Consider the following 26,850-nt stretch of genomic DNA (forward strand, 5'->3'; position numbering starts at 1 on the left):
TTTTTTATTTTGTACAAACAAAATAAATATATTGAAAAATATAAAAACAATAAAAAATTATACTTCAGAAGTTAATTTAGTATCAAAAACGTAAAATATTTGAGTAGCCCGAGAAATAGCCGAAGATTGCAGCGCCACAGCACTAGCAAAAATTTAAATTTGCCGACTGGAATGCTTTCGGATAACCAGCTTTCGGATAAACGACGCTCTACTGTAATGAGAATACTACTAATTATTTTATACAAGGAAAATTGTTGCCAATTTACCTTGTATGAAATATTTAGTTACTAATTTGTACTGAATATTCAAAAACAAGTTAATTAATACCATTGATAATTAAATGTCAAAAGTTAATGATTAATTAGAGTATTAAAATTCCTTCAAAAGTCATATCACAGAACAACATTATCTTTGTATTAAAGTAATGAAATTAGAATTTCTGACTGCAAAGCAAGACACTACTACTTTGTACTCAAATTGGTTTGTTTGCAAGCATATAAGGATATTTTCAAAAAGTATTTGAATAGCCTAAATTTTTTTAGAACAACAAGACCTTTTAAAAGTAAAAAGTTATCAACTCTTGCATTTAAATAATTTTATCTTCGTCTTTAGTTAGAATCGCTTTGAATTAAACCTAGTAATAAATATTTTTATATATGTAAAAATGATTTTACTATAAAAACATATGTAACTGTAACAGTTATCTGGTATAGTCTTTAAAAAAAAAAAAAAAAAACTAAAGCATTCAAAGCAAAAATCTGCCAAAATGAAAAAAATTACATATGATGTGATTCTGGTTTACACAGGTTTTACTGTATTTGTATTAAAAAAAACTATATCTATGTATACATATACATACACAATGAATGCCTGATAATTTATGAATTACTTAATTCACTAAATACAAAAATTCAGTTTTCAGATCCTAATTGTAAATCTATTAATGTTAACATAATAAATACTCTCATATTTTCTCTCTGTTAACTAATTCATTATTATGTGCTGGAATAATATTTCAGTACAGCAATTCATATTTAGAAAGAAATAGCATTCATTATAAGAAATGTTCTGAAGTTCCAAACTGTTTTCAAGACTAATTATTATTATTATTATTATTTTTTTTTTTTAAATCTTTCACTTTGCACATTATGTTATTGATGTTCTACATTATAGAATATCATTATTCTAGGATTAACAGTGAAGAAATCTGATTATTCAAAACTGCAAAATAAAGCCATTAACCATACAATAAAACAAGGCATTGGAAAACTGCAAAATTTTTGTTTTTTATCTAGAATATAAATATTCATAAACTTGACAATACATATTATATTAATATTTCTGCTGACTTGCTGTCTATAACACAAACTTGTTTTGTGTAATACAAAGAAAATATAAAACAATATGTTTGTGTTGACAGAACAAAAAATTGACAGTAAATTTTAAATATGAAATTAATTTATTTTAGTAATTCAAACACAAATTATTATTGTATTTATTTTCAGGCACTTGGCAATTTTTATCATCAAATTTTTTTATTTAGTTGATACGTGTTGATATTATTTACACGCGTTTCGGGCATTTATTGCCCCTCTTCAGCCAACTAAAAACAAAAGTTCATAAGTTACAACACTATAAAATTGTAAACAACAAACATATTAGGTATTGTTTTTTAAAAACATACCTAAAGTGTAAATAATATCAACACGTATCAACTAAATAAAAAAATTTGATGATAAAAATTGCCAAGTGCCTGAAAATAAATACAATAATAATTTGGTGTTTGAATTACTACTAATAACTACTAGCACGGTTTCAAAGTACCAAATTAATTTATTTTTTTAGATTCAAGCATAATTTTAACTACAGTTAGTAAGTTTTGTGAAGAAGCTACAGAAATATCATGTTTAAGGTTCTTAAACAATCATTTAAAATAGGCAGAGTCAAATTCTTTGTTCTATATTTTGTTTGCTCAATTCTTTGTAGAAAATTCATTCAAATATATCTTTTGTTTTAAATGAATCCAAACGATCTCTATTGGATCAGAATGAAAATCTGCAAAATGTAACCTAAGTTTTCTAATATAATTAATTATCAGACTTTCAAGTACTTGCAAAGAATGTTTGGCATAATGTAATATGCCAAGGAACAATAATTTTTGGAATAAATTTTAAAAATGACTAATCTTTTATGTTAAAATACATTTTTTGAATATATTTCAGCATTTAACTGTAGTTTTTTTGACAAAAATTAAAATTCTAGTAGATATTTGGACTTACATAAAGTCTCATAGGAAATTTTCTACTTTTAAAACACTTAATTTTTTACATAAATTCAATGGGTTAAATGATTAATAAGCTTCACTTCTATCATATTCAAGTGCAAAATATGATTCATTGTCCATAATCAATGCATTGCCCAATTTTCTTTCAGTTGGTTTTTGACTCTTGCTTCATGATGGTTTTAGGTGTTCCTCTTTTTTCTTCAGACAATTCCCAGTTCTTTTATTTTAATATCTACTTATTTTTAAGATGTCAAATTTTTTAACAAAGTTCGCTAAAACATTGACATGTTACAAAAATAAGTCAGTATTAAAGTTTGACATATTAAGATAACTTTCTGTCAGCTTTTTCTTTTTTAAGTATACCAACATTTTGAATTTAACTTTGATTACTTAGAACCATTCCCAGGGTACTTTTCTGGACCAACACCATTTTTTAATCTTCTAGCACATTGGTTCCCAATTAGATTTTCCTGCATACCACTTCAAGAAAGAGCTCAGACTCACAGCAGAAATTCATATTAATCCATACTAATATTATAAATTCCAAGGTAATTCTGTCTGTCTGTCACCTTTTCACATCTAAACCACTGAACAGGTTTTAATAAAATTTGGCACAGAAATAGCTTACATGTTAGAGATGGACATAGGCTACATTTTACTACGAGAAAATATCTTACTCCCACAAGAAAATTCGATATAATGCAGGCGAAGCTGTGGGTAGACAGCTAGTGATAAATAAAATAAGTTTTTTTACATTTATTACCTTTAAAATACAATTCTAATAATAATGAAAATAACATAAAGTTATTTAATTTTAATGTGACAAATGTGCATGATTTTCGTTGCACAACTTTGTGAAATCTGGTTGCTTTTTGGTCAGCTCAGTCTCAAATCATCTTTGAGTTGAAGTTGGTGACGATGTTTAATTTTCATGTTTGTCATGGCCAAAAATCTGCTCTCGCAGAGGTATGTTGTGCAAAATGATAGTAAATATTTTATTGCCACTTCGCTGACATAATGATAATGTTAATTGTATAATTTTTGTTTCTTGCATAAAAATTTCATTTAGGTATTGTCACAAATGCAATTTTTTGATGAAATTTCGAAAATATTTTTAGTTATAAATAAACAAATTTGTGCATTCGACATCATGTTGTAAATTGCCGAATTTTTGGTGGTCCACCATTATTTTTTTGATTGCTTCATCTCATACATTTAAATTTTAAATCGACCAATTTTAGATTGCTGCATGTACTCCTTTATGCAGTTTCGCGTACCCCCAGGGGTACACGTACCACTAATTGGGAACCATTGTTCTAGCACATCTGTAGACTGTTGATTCACTGATGTGGAATTGTTCATTCATTCTCATCTGTGTAAGCAGATATATTCAGGCAATCCTTTAAAACTTCAATTATAATTTTTTGTAATATCACTTTCATTAATCATATTCATCTTTTAATAAACATAATTATGACATCAAATTAAATCTAATATGATGGTTACAAAATTTTATGATCTTTTCTTTAAATTATAATAGTAAAATAAAATAATTCAAAATTATTGATTGATTATTATAATTAATTATTTTACTGTCAGTTTTCTGCTCCCTATGAACAGACTAGAAACAAAACATTTATAAATTTAAAAAATATATTCTTGATGTAATTATATCTTAATTTTTTCAACTATGAATCATTTAGATTGAATTTTGAGAGAAATCTGCTTTTAAATATAAACTATCCAATAATCTGTCAGAATACTTTAATTCAATGTAATAATTACAGTCTCTTTAATGCAAATTATTAGCCATGTGCTGTATATGTTTATGTTGTATTCTTTATAATGAATGCATTTCTTCATTTATTTATTAAAATATAGTTTTTAATTTAAATTATTACTATCAAATAAGTGTTTAAAATACTAAGTATTAAAAAAATGATTGACAGTGTTTATTCAAAGGTTATTAGCCATTTATTCCGATTAAAATTAAATATGAACGCAAACATTACACTGGTTACTATAACAGTCACTTCTTTGAACAAAACATAGCATTTCTTGAAGACTCTTAACAAAAATTGACAAGTTGTTAATTTTATCCATTTTTTAATATAGAAAAGAAAAGAAAATTTTAGAGCCCATTACACAAATTTCTAAATTGTATTTTCTTCAAATCATAAAAATTTGCATTGTCTTGTAATCGATCAATCAGACTAATCAAAATTCTGATTTTACAAAACCAAGCATAAAATGAAGCTAATCTAATTTTAACTTATTCATACAATTAAAAATAAGTAAGAAACTGATAAACTTATTGGAAACTAAAAATTTAGTATATTTCTATCACAGAAAATTAAGATAATTTTTGTATTTGAAATATTCTGTCACATCTGCTTTTATATAAAACTCATAATTTTTTCCTGGAGCAATTAACATCAAGCAATGCATATATATATGTATGTATGTATGTATTATGTATTTATGTATATGTATATACAGGATATAGATCAAGTTCAATTTTATTAACAAATAATAAAATGATGATGATAATGCTGATGAGTTATCCGCTTTCAAACCACGCTGAGCACATGAAGTGCATTCTTACCCAAAAGAAAATTACACTATAACAAAGTAATATAATAAATAACAAAATGTGTATTTGAAATTCATTATGTAATTCAATTATGTAATTTCATTACGTAATTAATATCCATGTATTCCAAAATATTAGATATAAATATTAAAATCAGCATATTAATATATAAATTTATACATAATATGAAACATATAATTAATTTCTTATGGCAATGTTCAAATGAGATAACTAATGACAATAAAATCAGAAAAATTTAGAACATTTTTTAAACTCAGTTTGAATTTAAAAAATAAAAATTTGTTTTAACAGAAAATGCCATACCACTATTTAAAAATTCTGATTGTTTAACCAAATTCATTCAAATCTGCGAATGAAAATATTTAAGTTAAACTTAAAAGAAGAAATTTAAAACTGCCAAATTAAGTTACTGTAGATAACAAAGATTATTATTATATATAATAAATTTTTATGAAATGCAAAATAATGATTTCAACTGTGTTAAGAATACTAAAAATAATTCCTTACTTCTCTTTAAATGATTTTATTTCTTTTTTTTTACTATTGAAGTAAATGTCATTATGAAAAATAGGTTACAGAAGTTTCTTAAAATCACATTATATAATTATAATTAAAAAAAACTGAAATACTTGTATAAGTTTTTGGAAAATAATTTTTCTTTAACAATTTATTATATCTGTCTTTACAACTAATACAATAAACTGCTAAAGTAGTGTTGACTTTTCTTAAAATGTTGTTATTATTGATATCTTTCATTTTTTTAAATGTCAAAATTTTTATAAATTGATCTTGAAACTAATATCCCGAGCACATTAACTACATCAATTTATCAGTGACATAAAATAACTGTGCTTTTCTAAATAAAAATCACTATGAACAGTGAGAATAATGGCATCCTATAAAATCACAATGTTTTCCTTTTAATATTACTACTATTAATTACACTTCACTACTGCCAAATATTTCAACAGTAATTTTACTGTTGCACCCGACAATTAAACCCTGATGTACGATTATATAAAGAAACTGATAGAATCCCAATACTAGGAATTCAAGAAATATCAGACAACTAAATAAGATACACAGATACTAGACAATGAAATTTTATATCATTGAACCTGTAAGACGAGCATATTGCTCTCTCCACAGATTAGCAGATCCATTACTATACTGAGCATTCATTCGTTCTAACTGTTCATAACCTTCCCTACCCATTCTGTAAGAGCCCTGCGTGGTTTGCTGCGGAGTAGTTATGCTTGCTGCTGTTGTAGCAAAAGTATTAGAATAATCTCGTTTTACATCTACAGGCATACTTCCATATTGAGTAGTAAGATTACTATAATTTGTAACCTCCTGTGTTCTATCTATAAATCCAGTCACTCCCATTGTATCTCTATAGTCACGCTTAGTATCAGCAGACTGAGTAGTAGAGAGCCCATATGAGGCAGACATGCCAGCATAATTTGTAGTCTCTCTTGCAGCAGCTACAACTGCTGTAGCCATACCTGAAAACTGATCCACATAATCCCTTTTTACATCCAATAATGTACTGCCAGATACCCCACCATAAGTAGATACGTCACGTGTACTATCACCCTGTGTAGTAGTCATCATACTACTAACATTCCCATATGGATCTTGTTTAATATCATACCCTCCAGTATTGTACTGTTGTGTAGTCATTGTATTAAATCCTTCAACATCCCTTCTCATATCTGGCCTACTGGTGAAAGACGAATCCATCATTCCAGTCGTTGTATCGTATTGGGTCATTCTGCTAGCATCAGTTTGACTAGCTGTCATCCCCCGAGGAAAATTTGTAAATTGATCTGGTCTACTGTTGTATTGTCCTGAAGTCATTCCTGCAAAACTGTCATATTGATCTCGCCTCAAATCTTGTGTTCCACTGGCATATTGACTGGCCGCAGTCATTCCCTGGGGAGCAACCATATCACTATAGGAAAAAATACTATTAAGTTTATAATTTACTGTTCTTCTTCATTGCTACTAAAGACTTTCTTTAAATTCAAATTATCATAATTATATTATAATGAATAATATAAATTAAAACTTTATAAATTCAAAATTAATATTAACATCTGAAATTGAATGTAAATATTAATATATATAAATATATACATATATATAAAGATCAGTTAATATAAAAAATAGCAAAATAAACTAACACAAAATATAAATTATTTGTTACTTTAATAATATTCTATATACTATTGTAATAGTGAAATCTGCCTAAATAAAATATGAATAGTTTTCTTTTAACTACTGCTTTAACTTTCTATAGTATGTAACATAACAGACAATGCACATGTGCCATTTAATGCATTTGTTGTAAGTAGATTTTGAAAATTTAAAAGCGACAATAAAATTATTTNTTTTGATCTCCACCAAAGCTTATCTCTGCTTGTCGACATACACCAGCGATAATAGGACCAAATATTCAATCTTTTACCAATGTATTTTGTACGTGTTGACACTCACTGGAGAATATCGACATTCTCTAATTTCAGTCTTTCACCATGAAAGTAAAAGTTTATCACAATTTCAACCAAGCAGTCAGCTATTTTTGTACTAAAAGTGAGATACAGTATATTTTCAAACCTAGTGTTACTTATACAAACATCTCTAAGCTCGATGACTATCAGGCATAGAGATGTTTAATAGGCAATATACTTATATTAAAACCAAACAATTACCAAATTAAATCAGTCTATCATTTCTAATTATTTAATAAATATCAATTTTATTATTATTATTATTATTATTATTAAATCTACCTTTGGAAAAAATTTCTCACTACTGAATTATTATTAGCACTAATACATCCTGATTTAATTTCACAATTGGATCAATTATAACTAAAAAGTATAATGACAATGAAACTTACACAGAGACCGCATTCTTCGAATACATATATAATAAAGATATACAAAAATTAACACCACTTATTCCATAAAAACATATACCTAAAGTTTATAAAAATTGCAAACAATAGTGAAAAATGCCATTACTCCAATGTCAGCGACTTCAGTGCCATCTCACATGTAAAAACAAAAAATGACAATATGTGATAAATAAATAATATAAATTTATTTCTATTAGAAATTTATTATTTATTACTGGCCAAAGACTGTCTTTGATGCCATTCCATGACCGGCAAGACAATGGAATCAGAATCTGTGCATCTAAAACTTAAATTTCATGCAGTCTAATTGTTCATAAGTCTGAAAGTTCATAAGTAAGAAAGCTCCTGTAAATAATTTTATGAAATTTTTCATGAAACACCATTTTTAAAAATCTTAAAATCAAATAAAACGTGAAAGATAAAAAAAATTTGGTCCATATGTATCTTACAAAAAACCTTTTCAAGCAAATGCTGAGTTAGGGCTTGAAACTTTGTCCTTACCTAATTTGGGGTTGGAAAACACAATTCTGTAAGCCATTAATTTTACAACTGTTTGTGTTATCTACTAGGTCAATCAAGTAGCAATTAAATATCATAATAATGAGAATTATTTTCATCAAAAAATGAAGATGACAAAATTCAAATTTGCAGTGAAAGCATTTTTTAAAAAATCCAGTAATAACAGTCCCAGCTGTTATGAGTTTTTATTTTAAAAAATAACTTTTCTGTTTTTACGCAAAATAAAATTGTGTGCGATTCCATCTGTTATGAAATTTTGTTATAAAAAGTTTTATATTTTTAATTATTATAAAATAGCAAAATAGTTTTATAAAAATTTGTAAATGCTAATAATAAACAAAATCATCTTTAAATTTGACCCCTCTTGAGACATGACATCCTAGCTCCTGATTCCCTGGATCTTTAACTACCAAAATTTAATGGTATCAATGCCCCTTATATACAAAGTACCATGTCAAATTTAGTTTCTTCATCTTCACCTCGTCCTGAGATATTAAATGAAATAGATATCAACACACACAACACTAATTTCTTGCCCTCTTTTTTTATTTTACTTTTTTCAATTCAGGAAATCTCAAAATGTGGAGATTTGAAAAAACTCTGAGGGTCAAATTTGACATGATTCCAATACTTTCCCTCGTTATGTATATGTTACTGTGAATGACCGATTTCTGGTGAATGTCAGCATTCACACAGTGATTTTTGTGTATGTACAAAACATTTGCATATCGTTATTTCTAACTTACACTGGCAAATGTTGACATTCAGCATGTACTGATGGTGAATGTTGAATAAAAATATTTTTATTACGTTAAGACAAAAATGCAACTTTTTAATATGTCAAAATAGGAGAAAGCTTAAGCAACAGCACATGTAAATAAACTGTTGAACCTAAAACGAACAGTACATTCTAAATCATTAAAAAAAATAATACAATAATAAACTTACACATAAATTATGTGATTAACATTATACAATCTTATTTATTGCAACAACTTAAACTGTTATGGCACTTTGAAATGCACAAGAGTTCCTTGCTTTTACAACTGCATTTATTCGTGGAACACTTCTTTTTGCAATGACAGTGTGTATAGCCTTGCCCTTCACTTTTCGAATTAGCTGCAGCTGATTCTCTCAGCAATATTTCTTGAGAAGAAATCTCATCTATGGAAAGTAACTTTTCTTAACAAATTATGAACTGATTACGTTATTACGAACTGATCTGTTAATGGTGTCTTTTGTTTGGATATCGCCGACACCTTACCGATGACCCCCTCTTGTCCTCTGCCACTCGACAAACCAATCCCCACCTCACAGGATCAAAAAAAAAAAAAAAACCATCCAGTGACAAAGTGGGCAGTTTCCACCAAACCATTGCCAGGAAAAGAGGTACAACCTTGTCCTAGCTCCAGTTACCCACAAAGGATTTGGTGACAGACTGTTGCCTCTCTGTCAACATCGGCTTCCTGAATGTCATTTTGATCTCCACCAAAGCTTATCTCTGCTTGTCGACATACACCAGCGATAATAGGACCAAATATTCAATCTTTTACCAATGTATTTTGTACGTGTTGACACTCACTGGAGAATATCGACATTCTCTAATTTCAGTCTTTCACCATGAAAGTAAAAGTTTATCACAATTTCAACCAAGCAGTCAGCTATTTTTGTACTAAAAGTGAGATACAGTATATTTTCAAACCTAGTGTTACTTATACAAACATCTCTAAGCTCGATGACTATCAGGCATAGAGATGTTTAATAGGCAATATACTTATATTAAAACCAAACAATTACCAAATTAAATCAGTCTATCATTTCTAATTATTTAATAAATATCAATTTTATTATTATTATTATTATTATTATTAAATCTACCTTTGGAAAAAATTTCTCACTACTGAATTATTATTAGCACTAATACATCCTGATTTAATTTCACAATTGTTTGGCTTCATATTACCTATATCATAACCAGGAGGGTGACACTGAATAGTGCTGTTAAGTGTCATGAGTATGTTGTGATGTCACTTAACAATCAGTAGGAAATGCAATAATGAACCTCACAATGTTCTCATTATGAATGAAACTTTCATTGACTTTTCTTCTTTACTGAAAGGTTGGTATGGAGCTTTGGGTCTAGATAATTATTGAATATATAGTTAAGTTCCTATTTTATACAAGATTAACAAGATTATTAGTTTTGATTTAAAACTATTATTTAATATCATTTATAGCAAATATAATGTCTGTATAATTAATAAATATATAATTGAACAATATACAGCATATATAGGATACTATATACGTGGTATGATCCAAAAGTTCAGGGACTGCAGTAATCTATGACAACAAAAGCATGTATTTGAAGTAACAGCATATGAAATGTATTCTACCAAACCACCCCTACGTTTCAGGTTGGTTTCGCCCATGTCATGTGATTAAACCACGAGCGCTGCTGTTTTCTTCCAGAGAGTGTTACCTTTATTCTGCGGCATAATAAAAAGCAGTTTCAAGCTGCAACATTAAATTTTGTCAGCATTTAGGTAAAACACCTACGGAGACTTTAAAATTGCTAAGAAAGGTGTATGGTGATTCTACGATGGAAAAATCAAAGGTGTATGAATGGCATCTGAATTTTAAAAAAGGCTGAAAATCCATCACAGATGATGAACGCTCTGGCCGACCTTAGACTTCACAGAAAGAGGAAAATGTTGAGTTGGTCTCTCAACGTGTTTGCAAAGATCGTCGCCAAATACTTGAAAAAATCGCTGTGGCTACTCACTTATCAAAGAATAGTTGCCAGCATATTTCAATGGAAGATCTTAACATGCACCAAGTGTCTCAGCACATTGTCCCTCAGCTTTTGACTTATGAACAAATGGAAGAATGAATGAGAATATCAGGTGATTTAATCGACAAAGCTGATAAGGATCCAGATTTTTTGAACCACATTATAACCACGTTTCATCACATTATAACATGTGATGAAACATGGTATTATTTATTTGATATCCAATCAAAATGTGCTTCTTCAACATGGAAATCACCCTCCTCACTGTAATCGAAGAAATTCCGACAGGATTGGCACAAAGGGAAAGTCATAATGGAGGTATTTTTTGATTCTCGAGGAATTGTTCATTCAAAATTTATTCCCGAAGGCAGAACAGTAAACAAGGAGCATTATCTAGACATTTTATGTCATTTGAGGGAATTCATTCATCGTAAATGGCCACAGATCTGGCAAAGTGGAGACTGGTACCTTCTGTGTGACTATGCACCTGCACGTCGGTCCCAAATGGTCACACAGTTTCTCGCCAAAACTCAAATTAATGTGCTCCCACACCCCGCCTATTCAATGGACTTAGCCCCATGTGATTTTTATTTGTTTCCATCAATGAAAATGCATTTGCAGGACGCTGTTTTGTGTCATCAGATGAGGTGAGAGCAGCATTGCAGGCGGCCTTACGGGAGGTTTAAAAAAAAATGGCTTCCAGCAGTGCTTTCAGAAATATGAGCATCGGCAAAAGTGTATCGTCGCACTTTGAAGGTGGTTGTGCATCGGCAATATAAACTTTTTAAGATAAGGAATTTTACGCATAGTCCCTGAACTTTTGGATTGTACTACGTATATATATACACACACATACACATTTAAAATACTTTTCATGAATGTACCCAAAAAACTTTTTACAGATAAGAACAACTTATCTGTAAAAAGATTTTTGGGTACACTCATGAAATCTACTATTATTTGGTATTGCACTATAGAAATTTTACAACTTCAATTTTTATTCTGCATGTTAAGAAAATTATATTTATAAAAATAATAGATACAGACTTAAGTACACACTGTGACCCCACGTGGTGCTAACATCATGTGATCAAAATGAGAAGAAATAATTCTCATTGCTGATTGGTTAATTTCACTATCAATAACACACACAACATTGAAATTTGTATGTTTGTCTCAAAATAAATGACTGCATACAAACCTAATAAGAATGGCAAAGATGTAGATGAGTATCCCTCAAAGCCATGCATTCATTAGAAATGACCATTGATGTTAAGTAGCTAAAACCTTTTCACAACAACAGTCATTCCATTAACTATCATATTCTTAAATCATGGTAAACAAAATTAATTACAAACATACAAATGCATTCTCATGATAAATCTTCAGTCATTCAGCTTTGTAGACTACTGTTTCAGGTTTTGATCTAATCCCCTGTTCAATCCACCAAATTTACTGTTTCAAATTTTTGACCTGGCCACACAAACAATTGCATGGCCAGTTAATTATCCTTGTCTCGTGAGCATGCAAACAATTGCATGGCAAAGTTAGTAGCTTACAGAATCTTCTTTCCCAACCCAAATTTAAGTTAGAAAGAAGTTTCAAGCCTCATCTCAACATTCAAATGAAAAGGTTTCCTTATTAGAGACATATTATTTAGTCTGCCATTTAGGTCATGGCTTCTTAAACTTTTTTTATTCACGACCCCATTTATGATTGTGAGTTTATTCGCGATTCAAAAAAATATAAAATAAAGATATATACAAATTTGCAAAAACAATAATGGTGTACTACCACAGTTCACTCTTGTGTTACAATAGAACAGAGACAACTGAATACACTGAAAAGCGACAACACTACACTAGTTCACACTACAGTGTTGCTGAATCATCGTCTCGCTGCACCGAAAGTGATACAAAGTGCAACTCATGAAACCTATGACACAAAGCATACCATTTTCAAACTCTCACAAATTATTTTCAATATTCTGCATTAAAATCACGCAACCAAAATGGGGTCACGACCCACAGTTTAAGAAGACCTGATTTATGTGATTGATGATATATGCATAAAAAAACAAAACTTTCTTTTCTAGATGTTTTTATTATGCACATCTGATAGTTTGAGTAAAGCAAGTCATTTAGCTTACGAAAGCAGAATGGCTGTTTTGTCAAACTGTCTGAAATCTAAGCCATTCTGACTTAATTATGAGATAATGTTGTTCATACATAGCAGCCAGGCTCAGGATATGCCAGACCATCAGGAGAGTGATTGTTTGCTCATGAGACAAGCACAAACAGTTGCAATGACAACTTTGTCCACCAACCAGAGACAGGTACAAGGGTTATTTTTTTTTTCAACCTCCACTAAGGCATGAAAAAAATTAGAAGCATGTGAGACAGGGACAGGATGCACATCTAGTAAATAGTCTATTTCCTCACCACTTAGCATTGTGCCAAGCTATTTTAGACATTTGTTACTCTGAAGTAAAAACAAACACGATGCTGCCAATCCAGTCTCCCACCAACTGTGAAGTACGAGCAGTAATTTGATTTGTACAGGCCGAAGGGCTAAATGGAGGTGAAATTCATCGAAAGATGTCTAATGTATATGGTGAGAACTCATGAGCTATGGATGTATGTGTGAATGGTGCAGGAAATTCAAACAAGGACATGACAACATTCATGATGAAGACAATCATGGGAGGAAGTGTGTGATGACTGACGATTTGGTGGACAAAGTGGATCAATTGGTGCAAGAAAGGCATCAGTTCATGATTTCTGAGTTCAGTGAGCGTTAAAGGTTGGCTGATGACCTGGCGGCAACATTCTTCGACACGAGTATATGAAAGCTGGTGTCGCAGTATCATGTCAGCATGAATTGACAAAGCAATTATGTGGAGAAATAGGTAAAGACTGCAACTATCTTCAACAAATAGTGGTTTTGTTTTTCATTCTTGTTTTTTTTTTATTCTGGGTCAGTAGAGGTTGAAAAAATATATATAAATAACCTTCATAAAAGTCTCTACAGAATCCTCTCTCTTCCTGTACCATTACCAGACAACTAGCAGAGGCAAATTTGCACCCATGGTAACAACTATACATCCCAAAATTGTCAGCTTCATTTGCAATGGTACTTTCGAGAATCGTGGACTGTTACAGACTGGCAGCAATTAATTTGAAAATTTACCGATGTAATCTGGTTAACACGTACCTTGAACATGTTGCCGGTGTGGGTGATAACTGGTACCCTAAACTGATCCACAGATTGATTAATCATTACCACCGCTCCATACACGTGTCCACCATCCGCACCCGTGGTGACAACTGACCAGAAGATGAAACACGGGTTCCCGTCATGTATAACCTGTACATTACATTGTTGTATAAGGAGATTGCCAACAAATGCTGCATTAGGATCAAATACAGGAAATCTTGGACATCCCCAACAATGAGAAAGACTCCCCCAATCAGATCAGCCTCCTGGGCATTTACTCTGTACCTCTTAAAGACCACAAGTGTGACAGGGATCTTATTTACATCAGTTCCACCAAACACTCCTTGGAAGTCAGAATACACGAGCACAATGCAGACATTCTACATGGGAGGAACTCTACGGCTTTTGCTGTTTATGCGGCTGACTCTGACATCGAGGCGACCTTCAACCAAGCGAGGATCATCATCACCTTGTGCTACCCTGAGCACCTGAGTGGTTGGAGGCTATTTCCATTTATAAATCTAGCCATACCACCACATGCATAAATCACAAAGAAGAACTGAATTTGTCCGTCGCATGGCAGGCCCTCATGGACACCGATCTTTAATCACCAACTACCCACATGGAATGCACATGTCTACCGCAACAATTTTGCATGAGATGTAGATTTGATTCTATTTTAAATATTCATGTTCTATTTTTGTTCTACATTCCATTGCTTGTTTTTTTTATATCGCTTGAGGAAAAACTATTAATGTTTGAAAACGTGTGTGATATATTTATCCACAATATCACCCACAACGGTAATAGGTTCAAAGTACATGTTGATTTCATCCAGGTGTTTTTTGGATGTAGATGTAATCTAATGGTTGTTTGGCTTTAATAAATTCCTTTTTTTTTTAAAATGGATGACTCCAAGTTACTACAGAGGACTGCTTCAGTACAGTTTCCACTCTAGCACGCTAGTCTGGAGAGCAATCTTGTAAAGTCAGTCACCCCTAGCAGTGTACAAGAAATATTAATTAATAGCAGAGCAGTACATTCAGAAAATCCTGCACCGTCAAATAATGCCTTTTGGCAGGATTGCAAACAGCCATTCTGCAGCAAGGTAATACTCAGCCAAAGAAAATTTTCCAGAAATGTCTGTCAAGTTGTCACATTTCCTTGCCTGCCAGTGTCCATCAATATTTGTTACTCCTCAAGCAAACTATCTGTAGGACCAGGGGACCTATTCTGAGTAGTATCGTTAAGCTAACAAATACAATAAAAACCAGTTTCTATCGGAACCATGTGATTCGCATTTAACCAACTGTGAAAATGCTATTCCGAGCTGTACGTTCCGTTTTCGGTCCCGATAGCCACATGCGATAACCAAGCTTTTGTTATCGATCACCCTCGAGCTGCTGTTAGGAACGTAACGAAAGTGTAAACAACACGACGTCTTTTGGTGTAAGAATGATTTTACTTCATGAGCAATTAGAGAGAGAGTTAATAAACTATGTTGTTGTATTGCTTAAAAATAATAACTTAACTATTTATGAATAATGTAATTGCTTTCTTGTTAAAATTTAATGTAAGTAGTTATAGCATGAACATTATTTCTGAAATATGTCTCATTTGCATATGTATAAACTAAAATCATAGCTTTGAATATAAATACAGTAGAGCGTCGATTTTCCGAATCAATTGGGGACTGGGGTTGTCCGGATAACTGATTTACGTACGAAAAAATAGTTTAACGTATCCGATGTCGAAATTTTTCTCCGATGTGTGTCGCTTTGCGTTGAATTTTCGTCGATGTTAAGCCTAACAAAGACTATTGTATCGTTAAAAATTATTTTTGTATTTTGTACAAACAAAATAAATATATTGAAAAATATAAAATTATATACTTCAGATGTTAATTTAGTATCAAAAACGTAAAATATTTAAGTAGCCCAAGACATAGCCAAAGATTAAAGCGCCACAGCACTGGCGAAAATTTAAATTTGTCAACTGGAATTTTTTCGGATGATTGACTTTCGGAAAATCGACACTCTACTGTATATGACTATCAGTTACTTTTCACCATCTTTCTGGATTTTTTGTGAGCCGACTCTATCAGAATTCAGATGGTCAGCTATTTCTTGCCACAATTTCTGGCTATCTGTTACGGTAAAGTAAGCATCTAACTTCCCTGACATTAATTTAGGGTTGTCTTCCATAAAATTAATGATCATCTCGAACTGACGACTTTTAGTTCGCTGGCTTCATTGTCCTTTCTTAGACATTTTAAACCAAAACTATTTCACTAGCACTGATACACGACAATGCTAAAATTACATGCTTCTCTTAGAATAGCGGGTTGCAGTCACGTGACAAAAATACGATGTTAACTGAACTATCGTTGGTTAGTAGTAAAGCGTAACAGTTATCGATAGCATGGAACCAGACGCATCTTGACCGACTACCGTAGCGAAACCCACTTAACGTGTAGCACAGAACAGAGATTTGTTTAAGGCTCGTTAACTTCCTTTCGCTAAGGGGACTTATTGAATGTCGCGTGTATCGCTCTCGTTGAGTTATCTGAAGAGCTCAGAATAGGTCCCCAGATGGGATACCAGCTTCAGTTATCTACAAGTATACAGGATCTAGAGCAGTATTTACACCATCTTTCAGCAAATCTGTCAGAGCATAGTGTATGCTGTTTTTATGCTTAAATGCCCAATCATGATTTTTTTTTCTTATCAAATGCCTGGAAGCTATATGCTAGATCAGGATTGGCAACCTTTCAGTAGTGTTGTTCTTACATATGAAGCGCATGCACAACATGTAGATGGTGACAGGGCTATGGAGTCAGTAAAGAAAAACACTTGATTGACTCCTGATAATTTTAGTAGGCTGACTCCGACTCAGGCAAAATGAAATACCAAGTCATTTTATGGGGGAAGCAGAGGCACTCATAGGGGTACCCTACTCTGAACTCTGAAAGGAGACTGGGGCATTTACCCAAATATTTTTATAGTTAGTATTTTTAATATTTAACTTACATTAATATTTATTTTATAAAAAATTAATTTTTTAACAAATATTTAAGAACAGGAGAAAGAGGGCAATAAACTTCTACATCTACATATATTCGACAGCATTTGCACTTCAATTTCACCCTTTCAGAAGAGTTAGTCCAACTAAAAAGTGTACGATATAGCTAGCTACTTCAGCTCCTTGTTCAGAAAAGAAAAATATATACTCTGATCAATTAATCTGACTCATTCAAAAAATAGAGTACTTATTTAGAGGGATAATAAAGGAATGATACAAAAATATTCAAATTCAATTGGGTCAAAATAATTTAACTATTAAACACAAATACTACAAAAAAAAACACTGATGCATTTTGTATTTTAAATAAATGAATTATAACAAAATACAAATGATTTTAAAAAATTAATAAATATATAATAAAATAAATTTTCTTTTGTTTAAATAAAAATACTAAAGTAAATTAAAAATGCGGGAGTCGATACATTTTTTCCGACTCAACTCCTCTGGCCAGAAATTCCCCAAGTCCAACTTCACAGCCCTGGATAGTGACACAAAGCATAAACACATGCTTGTATATTTATATTACAGTGCAAGAGATTCATTTTTAGTGTATCACAGTCTGCAATAAACTATGGCTTTCATTTAAATGTGTAATTAATAATTATAATATAATTTTTACTACATTTATATTCAATCAATGCGCCACTGAAAACTGTCTGGCACGTGTGCCATAGGTTGTTGATCTGTGCTAGATCATTTTAAAAAAGAAGAAAAATAGCTTTGATGACAAACAAATGTCTGGATATACTGAACTGTTACACAATATCAATTTTAATATATAATAAAAAAATCTTGCAACAAGTTGCATAACTTTCCTAGCAAAAATGTTAAATTTGAGAGTAGAGATAATTTTTATAAAAAAAATTGCAAATGCTAATAATGAGTAAAATCATTCTGATCTTCATCTGACTCCACTCAGATGTGATACATGATCCCCTCTATCTCACTATCCCCTTGATCAACCACCAAATTTAATAGCATCAATGTCTCTAATAACAAAACTCCCTGAAGGTCTCAGAAAATTTTCACAAAAGAGTTAAGCTTTAAAGTGGGTTAACAAAATTTTATTACACACACCAAAATATTCATACATAAAGAAAAACTTTTTCATTTCTCAACATTTGAGTTTTGATTCCAAAATGTAAAAATCTTCTGTGACCATTTTTGACTGATTGCCTTACTTTTCCTATGTTAAATATAACAGCTGGAAAAGTAAAAATATTATATACAATATATAAAATTGTATTAACAAGAATACTTGTGTGATTACATAAACTCACCATAATTCTATATTAATAGAAATATGATGAGTTTAAGGAGTTTAATCTAGCAGTAAAATATCACAGATTTAAGAATTACACAAATCAAGAACCTTTAAACACCAGTAACATAATTTTAATGAAAACATCGAACGAATGTTTTCAACCTTATCCAAAGCCTGCTTCAGGTTTTTAATGAACCAATTTCCAAAATGGAATGCTTAGAACAAACATATTTTAAAAAATTATTTTTTAAAATTTAGAACAACACAGAACATATATAAAAATTTAACAGTAGACAATATAAAAATCATAAAATGTATAACTATTGCATTTGTAAGCATTATAAGATAGCGTGAGATTATACAGACTTTACTTATTTCTTACTTTGTAAGGATGGACAACAGAAATTTTATATAAAGAATTGAGATGTTCTCATATTTTGTCTATAAAAGTTGTATGAAATTGCAAGGACTAACTGACTAGGTAGAATATTTTGTTATTGTTATCTAAGGAATAGAAAGTTATTACTCAAGCAACAGAATGAACTGAAGTCATACTTATGTGATTACAGAATTAATCTTACACAAAATAAGTTCCACAAATAAAAACAACCTTTCTCAAACATTAGAAAATACTTAATGAAAACAAAAATCTATTTTCATTTTAATGTAACTAGCTGTGGTGCCTGGCATTGCTTAGGCTTTTAAGTAAGTGAAAAATTGGTGAGGTTGCATGGGAGAGAATGATAAAACAGTGAGTGGTCTTAGTAACTAAAATGTACATATATTGCCCCAAGTATTTACAATAACCAAACTGCAAATACAAAAATTGCACTGGCTAAAGTTAAGAGAGAGTAATTGGGCTTAGGGCATTTGGGAGTGGGATCCCAACAATATATTTTTTTCTAGAGTGTTAAAAATAGTCATGTCAAATTTGGTAAGAACACATTGCATGGTACAGAACCCTTTGCTTATCTGGATCAGGAAAAGGTAACAAAGCATACCATGAGTGAAAATCAGCTCTAGCAAATAAATACCAACTTTATTGAGCATGTTCTTGACTTTTACTCATCCACGGCAAATGCAATGATGATGGGAAATTGAAGGAAAAGTGCTATTGTATTGTGCTATTGCTGAAAACTTGTCCTAACATTTAGTCCTAGAGGTGGATTAAATGTTAGGACAAGTTTTCACAATTAAGTGGAAAGCACAGTAAGGTTTATGAGTTTTGTTTATAACTGACTAAAGTCAAATTCAACACACAATCAAAGTATTGTTGTACTGTTACAACCTAAGATCAGCAATCTTATATTAAAATTGAAACTTTACATGGTAAAAGTCCAATAACATTAAATGCTGCATTGACAAAAGTTTGTGTTGATCAAATAGCAGACCAAAGCAATGTAAGAAATGCAAAAGCATACAGATAAAAAAATCAGGGATGACAAAGACTGCCACAGATAACAAGCATACTCAACTTTTGTAATTTCTTAGAAAAACAATGCAATTTCCTCAAAGCAAAACACCTATAAGGAAACTTAAGCAAATATTGGAATGCACTTGCATTTACAATTTGTATAATGACCAAAACATTCAAGTCATGACATTTCAGTATTTTACTGAAGAAAAATACCAAGTGCCAACATGATAAGTTCCTCATGACTTGAATGATGCACAGAAAATAGACTTGTCTGAAAAGTGCATAACAACTATTGTAAAGACTTTCTGCTGATAATGAAAACTTTTTGTACCAAATTATCACTACTGGTGAAATTTGGATAAATTCTGAACTAAGCTCAAATCACAACCTAGTGAATAGATAATCCTTTCTTCTCAAGTTTAAAGAAAATAGCAGACATTGTTACAAGTAAAACAATTCATGTTTTATATACTTACACTGATGTCATAATAAAAATTATGCTATCTATTAACAATGAAACACTATTGTGGTGATTTCCTTCAAAAACTAAACTGAAAAATACAGTAACAAACATAACAGTTTGCATTATAAAACTGTGTAGTTAAGAATTTGTTGATGACGTACAACTGAGATATCTGTCATATGCTTCACAGCATAGATTTGAGCCCACTAAATTTTGTCTTCTTCCTCAATTTAAAACTGTCCCTGCATAGCAGTTAATTTTCTAGTTTGCACGAACTGTCTGCTGCTATTATCCAGTACATCCAATGTCAACAAAAAATGATAACTTTTAAAAATTGTGAATTTTCCAACTACTGACAAATCACAGTTCAGTTAGAGTGAAACTGTGAACTCAAACATTACTTATAATAAATTTATTCAATTAGTGTACATTTCTGAAGTAATCTATGTATTTTTTAAATACAGTCGATTCCACTTAATAGCATGGCATCGGGACCAGAGCTTTTTAGGGCTATTAAACTTACATCCCAATAAGTTATGCAATTAAGATATGATATAATGAGTTATGTTAAAGAGCTATGTCAATGCATATTCTCACCAATAAAACATTTGAGCACAATAAAACCATTTTAATGACGACAAATTATTTCTGTACAAAAAAAATTGCAGTACAATTTAGAAAATGGAAAGATTCTCTTGCTAATCTTTAATTTCACATGCATTGTCCTTATTCTGTGTCGTACAGAATGTTTAAGTGTTCTTACCAGATTTATTGTAGGAATCTGTCTAGTGTGACTTGATGTTATCTTTTGATTGATTACACTGAAACAAAATCTGCACAGATATCCAGTGTGGACATAGGACTGCCTTCATTGCCTTCCAGCATGAAGTAGCACCATAGTCCATCAATGAATTTTTTAGTATTGCAGCTTGTTACTGGCTCAGGCTCAGAAATGCCATCTTCTTCACTTTCTTGGTATTCTGAGATCTTTTGCCATGATTTCTGCCACAATCCCATCTTCCAGATCTTCATTTTCTTCATGGCATTGAAGATTGTTGTTAAACTCATTGTACTGATGGACTTGTTGCACTTTCGCATTAACTTCATTCTTGTTGCTGTCTGCTGCCACTGCTCGCATTGCTGAGTGCTGAAACCACAGTGACCAAAGCAGTTTTGAATCAACTTGCTGCTTATCTTCCAACTGTCACTTAGGGACCAGATTGCTTGTAAAATGTTGACCTTTGAGCTTACTTTGATGGCAGTTGAAAATGACATTAGTAGATCTTCAATTGCTTGGAGAATAAAATTTATCAGTTGTCCACAGTACAGCATCTTCAAGTTCTTTATGATCCCATGTCCATTGACTGTATCAAAGAAGTGGTCTGGGGGAGGCAAAAATTCAATCTCGATGTTTTTCAGGCAAACCAAATGAGGATGTGCAGCACAGTTGTCCAACAGCAAGACAACTTTTCTTGAGTTCTAGATTTCATGTTTTAAGCCATCCCTTAAAAAGTTCAGAAGTTATCCATGCATTTTTTGTCTGAACGATAAACCACTGGCAAAGTGTCCATTTGAAGACCTTTAAAACATTGGGGCTTTGCACTTTTACCAACAGCTTCCTTTTGTTGCCACCTGACAAGTTAGAGCAGCACAACACAGTTATGTGATCCAATGTTTTCTCAAAACCACAGCAATGTGTTTGTAGCACAACAAGCCATCTGGCGTAGCATGGCTTGTTGTGCTACATTTTCTCCAGATGACATCTACAATGCTGATGACACCGGACTTTATTATTATTAAGCCTGATCTCATCTGCATTGTAGATGTAATTTGGAGAAAACTTCTTCAGAAGTTCAGACAATTTGATGTTTTTCCATTCATCTGCACTTGCAGCGTTGGCACTTTCCTTCTCACCATGAGCTTTCTTAAATTTGATTTCATGCCTTGATTTCCACTGAGCCTTGGTCCATTGAGCATTGGCACTTTCCTTCTCACCATGAGCTTTCTTAAATTTGATTTCATGCCTTAATTTCCACATGCCTTGATTTCAAAGCAACCACTTGTTGCTTTGAAATCATGGTGATTCAGCTTCTTAGCAAGCACCTCTACTTGATATTTGAGCATTGGACCACAGATACGAACACCTTTTGCGGTTACAGCAGCAAACCACTGATTGAGAGCATTGTTGACTTCTGGATCCTTGCCCTCACATTTCCATTTCCAGATTGTTCCTTGCTTCCTTCTCAGGATGTCCATTCTTCTTGAAGTTTGTCTTCCTGCTTTATCAAGCGTGAGATTGTGTTTCTGGACACACCTGTCACCTCAACCAGTTGCTGGTAGCTGGAGCTAGGGCATTCTCTTCTGATTTGATCTAGCAGATCAATTTTCTTAGCAAGTGTCAATTCTGTCCATGGCATCTTGAATCAAACACTGAAACACTGTTTTCTTTATCAGTTCTCAATCATGATTAAGAAACATAAGAAACATGTGGTCCGTATGAGTGGTTGACCCAATTTGACACAATTGAGTGAGAAAGGAGAAGACAAGGCCTGCATTCTTAAAATGTTTCTTATGTTTCTTAATCATGATTGAGAACTGATAAAGAAAACCAGACAGAGGTTGCGTATGGAAAAGCCAAAAATATCCAAATTTGTCTCTCTCTTGTTTAATTTTCCAAGAAAAATACTGTGCCAGCAGGGATATTAAGTGGCATTTCAGGGCCAGTAGGCAAAGTAAATTATACTTGCGTTACAGGATTTGATTCTGTTCTTGAATGTTTTGTTCTATTACACGGCATGTCCTACTAACCGATCAGGCTAATAACCGAAATTGACTATCCTACATATTACGTAACTCAAAATCCATCTGTAACCATAATCAGAATTAAAATAGCAAATGCATATCAATACATAAATATACGCTGTTATATCAAATATAGCATATCAATACATAAATATACGGCTCTTATATTTTCACACTGTATTTTAAGACAAACCAAAAATCCAAGTATTTTGATATTTGATACCTTTATATAAATTAAATTCAATATTACTTTTAAGATTAAATTCATAAAGAACCAATTGTGTTAGTTCTGGAGATACCATCAAAGAACTGTAGGTGCCTTCCTGTTTGTAATTTATTTACAGTAGAGAGTCGTTTATCCGAATCAATTGGGGACTGGAGTGGTTCGGATAACTTATTTTTCGGATAACGAATCATGTACGAAAAAATATATTAATTTATCCTGTGTTGAAATTTCTCTCCGTTGCATGTCGCTTCGCGTTGAATTTTTGTCGATGTTAAGCCTAACGAAGACTACTGTATCGTTAAAAATTATTTTTTTTATTTTGTACAAACAAAATAAATTTATTGAAAAATATAAAAACAATAAAAAATTATACTTCAGATGTTAATTTAGTATCAAAAACAAAATATTTGAGTAGCGTGAGAAATAGCCAAAGATTGCAGCGCCACAGCACTAGCGAAAATTTAAATTTACCGACTGGAATGTTTTCAGATAACCAGCTTTCAGATAAACGACGCTCTACTGTATTTGTTTTTACAAGCCACAGTAGTAGTTTTCAATAGGAATGCATACATTAGTGACACTTCAGAGGTGCCACAATATGGATTGATGAAAGAAGGCAGTGCAACACTTGAACAATCTGTCAAGATGAGTGCCTCTTGGTGACTTTATGGGAAACTGGCCTTTATTTAAGTTCAGACAGGTAGAAGAAAACCCAAAAAACTATGTGGCCAGCCACAGAATCACAAAATGTAGTCTTTGCACTGCCATAACATTTCTTACATGTACAATATTACTAAAAGTACTAAAATTGCAATAACTCTACATAGATATTTAATCAATGAATAAAGAGCTAACATTGATCTTTAAACTGGTAAGCCACAATGTTTATAGAAGTTCCAAAAGAGTTGCCTGCATATACTTTTAGATGCATGCAATTTTTGTGAAGGTCATACTAATGCTGAAAATTTTACAATAATCATCATTTTAGTAAATATCACCTCCTCCCTTCATTTGGCCAGCAATAAAAATTACTGAAATTCAAGGAAGAAGTTATTCTTTACTCTAGATACATTGATGACGTATTTATTCTTTGGAGCAATAAAAATATTAAACACATCAAATTTTAAAAAAAGCATATTCAAAATTCTACTAGTTGCTGTTCATCTATGATGAATATTTTGGTACTGTTTCAACACTATACAGTATTATACTAATATTAAACAGGTCTCTTACTATTACTGAACTGTTCATATTAAAATTTAATGCAAACAGTCTGAACCATGCAGTTGGAACCACCACTACCAATAGGAAACAGCCTTAATAGAAGTTAGTCAATACATGCCAAGTGATACAGGTCTGTTCAAAAAAAAAGACAGGACTTTTGTCATAGTGCATAAATCATCGCATTGATCAAGCTCTAAAAAGTGTCACATAGTGGCAAACTTCAGTAACTCAACATCACTTGGTGCATCATATTACTTTGATTTGTTGGTGCTCTAGAGCAGGGATGGGCAACCTGCAACATAAAATATGAATAAATATATCAATTTCCCAGCTTAAGGAAGTATGCAGCAAAAATTCAAACATTATTTTCTATGACTTATATATGTTAATAGTTTTTCCCACAATGAATTTAGTAAAAATTAAAACAAGAAATTGGCTAACAGACTCACATCAAAACTAATTTAAAACTAGCAGTGACTAATATTTAACCAAATAATTTCCAATATATTGCATTTATAACAGTTCCAGAAGCTAAATTAAATATACCTATGCTAATTTATAATTATTAGGTTGTTCGGAAAGTAAGTTTTTTTTTTTTTACCACTAGACGGATTAGTCGTATTTTTCCCGCTATTTTTATTCTAAACCATATTATCATTATATATTTTGACAGCTAGCATTTTAAGGCTTATTTGTAGAAAACTTTCTTTGATTTTGTGCAATTGTTTATTTTTTCTGTCCCATCAAATATGGAAGATCGAAAGCAGCATTTTTTGCTTTTTATTACTGAAAAGGTAAGAACGCTGTTCAAGCAAGAAAAAAATTGTGTGACATATGGAGAAGATGTATTCACAGAACGACAGTGCCAAAACTGGTTTACAAAATTTCGTTCTGGAAATTTCAATATTAAAGATACACCACATTCTGGAAGGCCAGTTGAAGCCAATGAAAACAAAATAAAGGTACTGATTGAAGCAAACTGCCAAATAACAGCACGTGAAATCACATAGATTAAATTTGTCAAATTGAACTGTTTATGATTACTTGAAACAAATTGGTTTCGTTTCAAAGTATGATATATAGCTTCCACATGTTCTTAAAAGAGAGATGCTCTCTTTGGTGGGATTTTAAGGAATTTTTTTTTTTTGAGCTTTTACTAGACAATTTAACAATTGAATCGAAAGTGTACTGCCATCGAGTAAACAAATTGAGTAATATCATCAAACAGAAAAGGCAGCCAGAATTGATCAACAAAACAGGTGTAGTATTTTACCACAATACTGTCAAATTTCACACAAGTTTGGTAACTTGTCAGAAACTGTTATAACTTAGATGGGACATGCTATCACACCAACCATATTTGCCAGATTGAGCACACTCAGATTATTACTTGTTCCAGTCTACACAAATTTTTTTTTTAACTGTAAGACATTTACTTGAAATGACAATGNTGAAATTGCGAGAACGAAATTTTGTAAACCAGTTTTGGCACTGTTGTTCTGTCAACACATCTCCACCATACATGTCACACGATTTTTTTCTTGCTTGAACGGCATTTTTATTTTTTTGGTAATGAAAAAGCAAAATATGCCAAAGATGCTGCTTTTGATCTTCTATATTTGATGGGACACAAAAAATAAACAATTGCACGAAATCAAACAAAATTTTTCACAAATAAGCCATAAAATGTTAGCTTTCAAAATATATAATGATAATACGGTTTAGAACGAAAATGGCGGGAAAAATATCACTAATCCGTCTAGTGGTAAAAAAAATGAACTTACTTTCCGAACAACCCAATATATATAATTAATATATAATTATATGTACAGTATATAATTTTAATACGGTTTAGAACGAAAATGGCGGGAAAAATATCACTAATCCGTCTAGTGGTAAAAAAAATGAACTTATTTTCCGAACAACCCAATATATATGAATAAATAATTGTGATTTACTGGCATTTTTCTCTTTTCCTTTGTATGTAGCCTGCATCATATCAAAATGCAGTCCTTACATA

At 31.5% G+C, this 26,850-nt stretch overlaps 1 protein-coding gene across 3 annotated transcripts in view; it reads right to left on the bottom strand.

Moving 5' to 3' along the window:
- The window catches only part of LOC111642695 (RNA-binding protein lark-like), a 95,940-nt gene that overhangs the window by 32,547 nt on the left and 36,543 nt on the right, over window positions 1-26,850 (bottom strand). Inside the window, exon 6 of one of the 3 annotated variants that reach the window (XM_023389074.1) lies at window positions 6,553-6,867. In XM_023389074.1, coding sequence (XP_023244842.1) covers window positions 6,553-6,867 — 315 coding nt within the window. Of the gene's footprint in view, window positions 1-2,994; window positions 6,868-26,850 lie in introns of those variants that run through there. The other 2 variants (XM_023389072.1, XM_023389073.1) reach the window with 2 other exon arrangements.

This window comes from Centruroides sculpturatus, unplaced genomic scaffold (genome assembly GCF_000671375.1).
Source record: "Centruroides sculpturatus isolate CEXI.00-Female unplaced genomic scaffold, Cexi_2.0 scaffold1589, whole genome shotgun sequence".
Lineage (NCBI taxonomy): Eukaryota > Metazoa > Arthropoda > Arachnida > Scorpiones > Buthidae > Centruroides > Centruroides sculpturatus.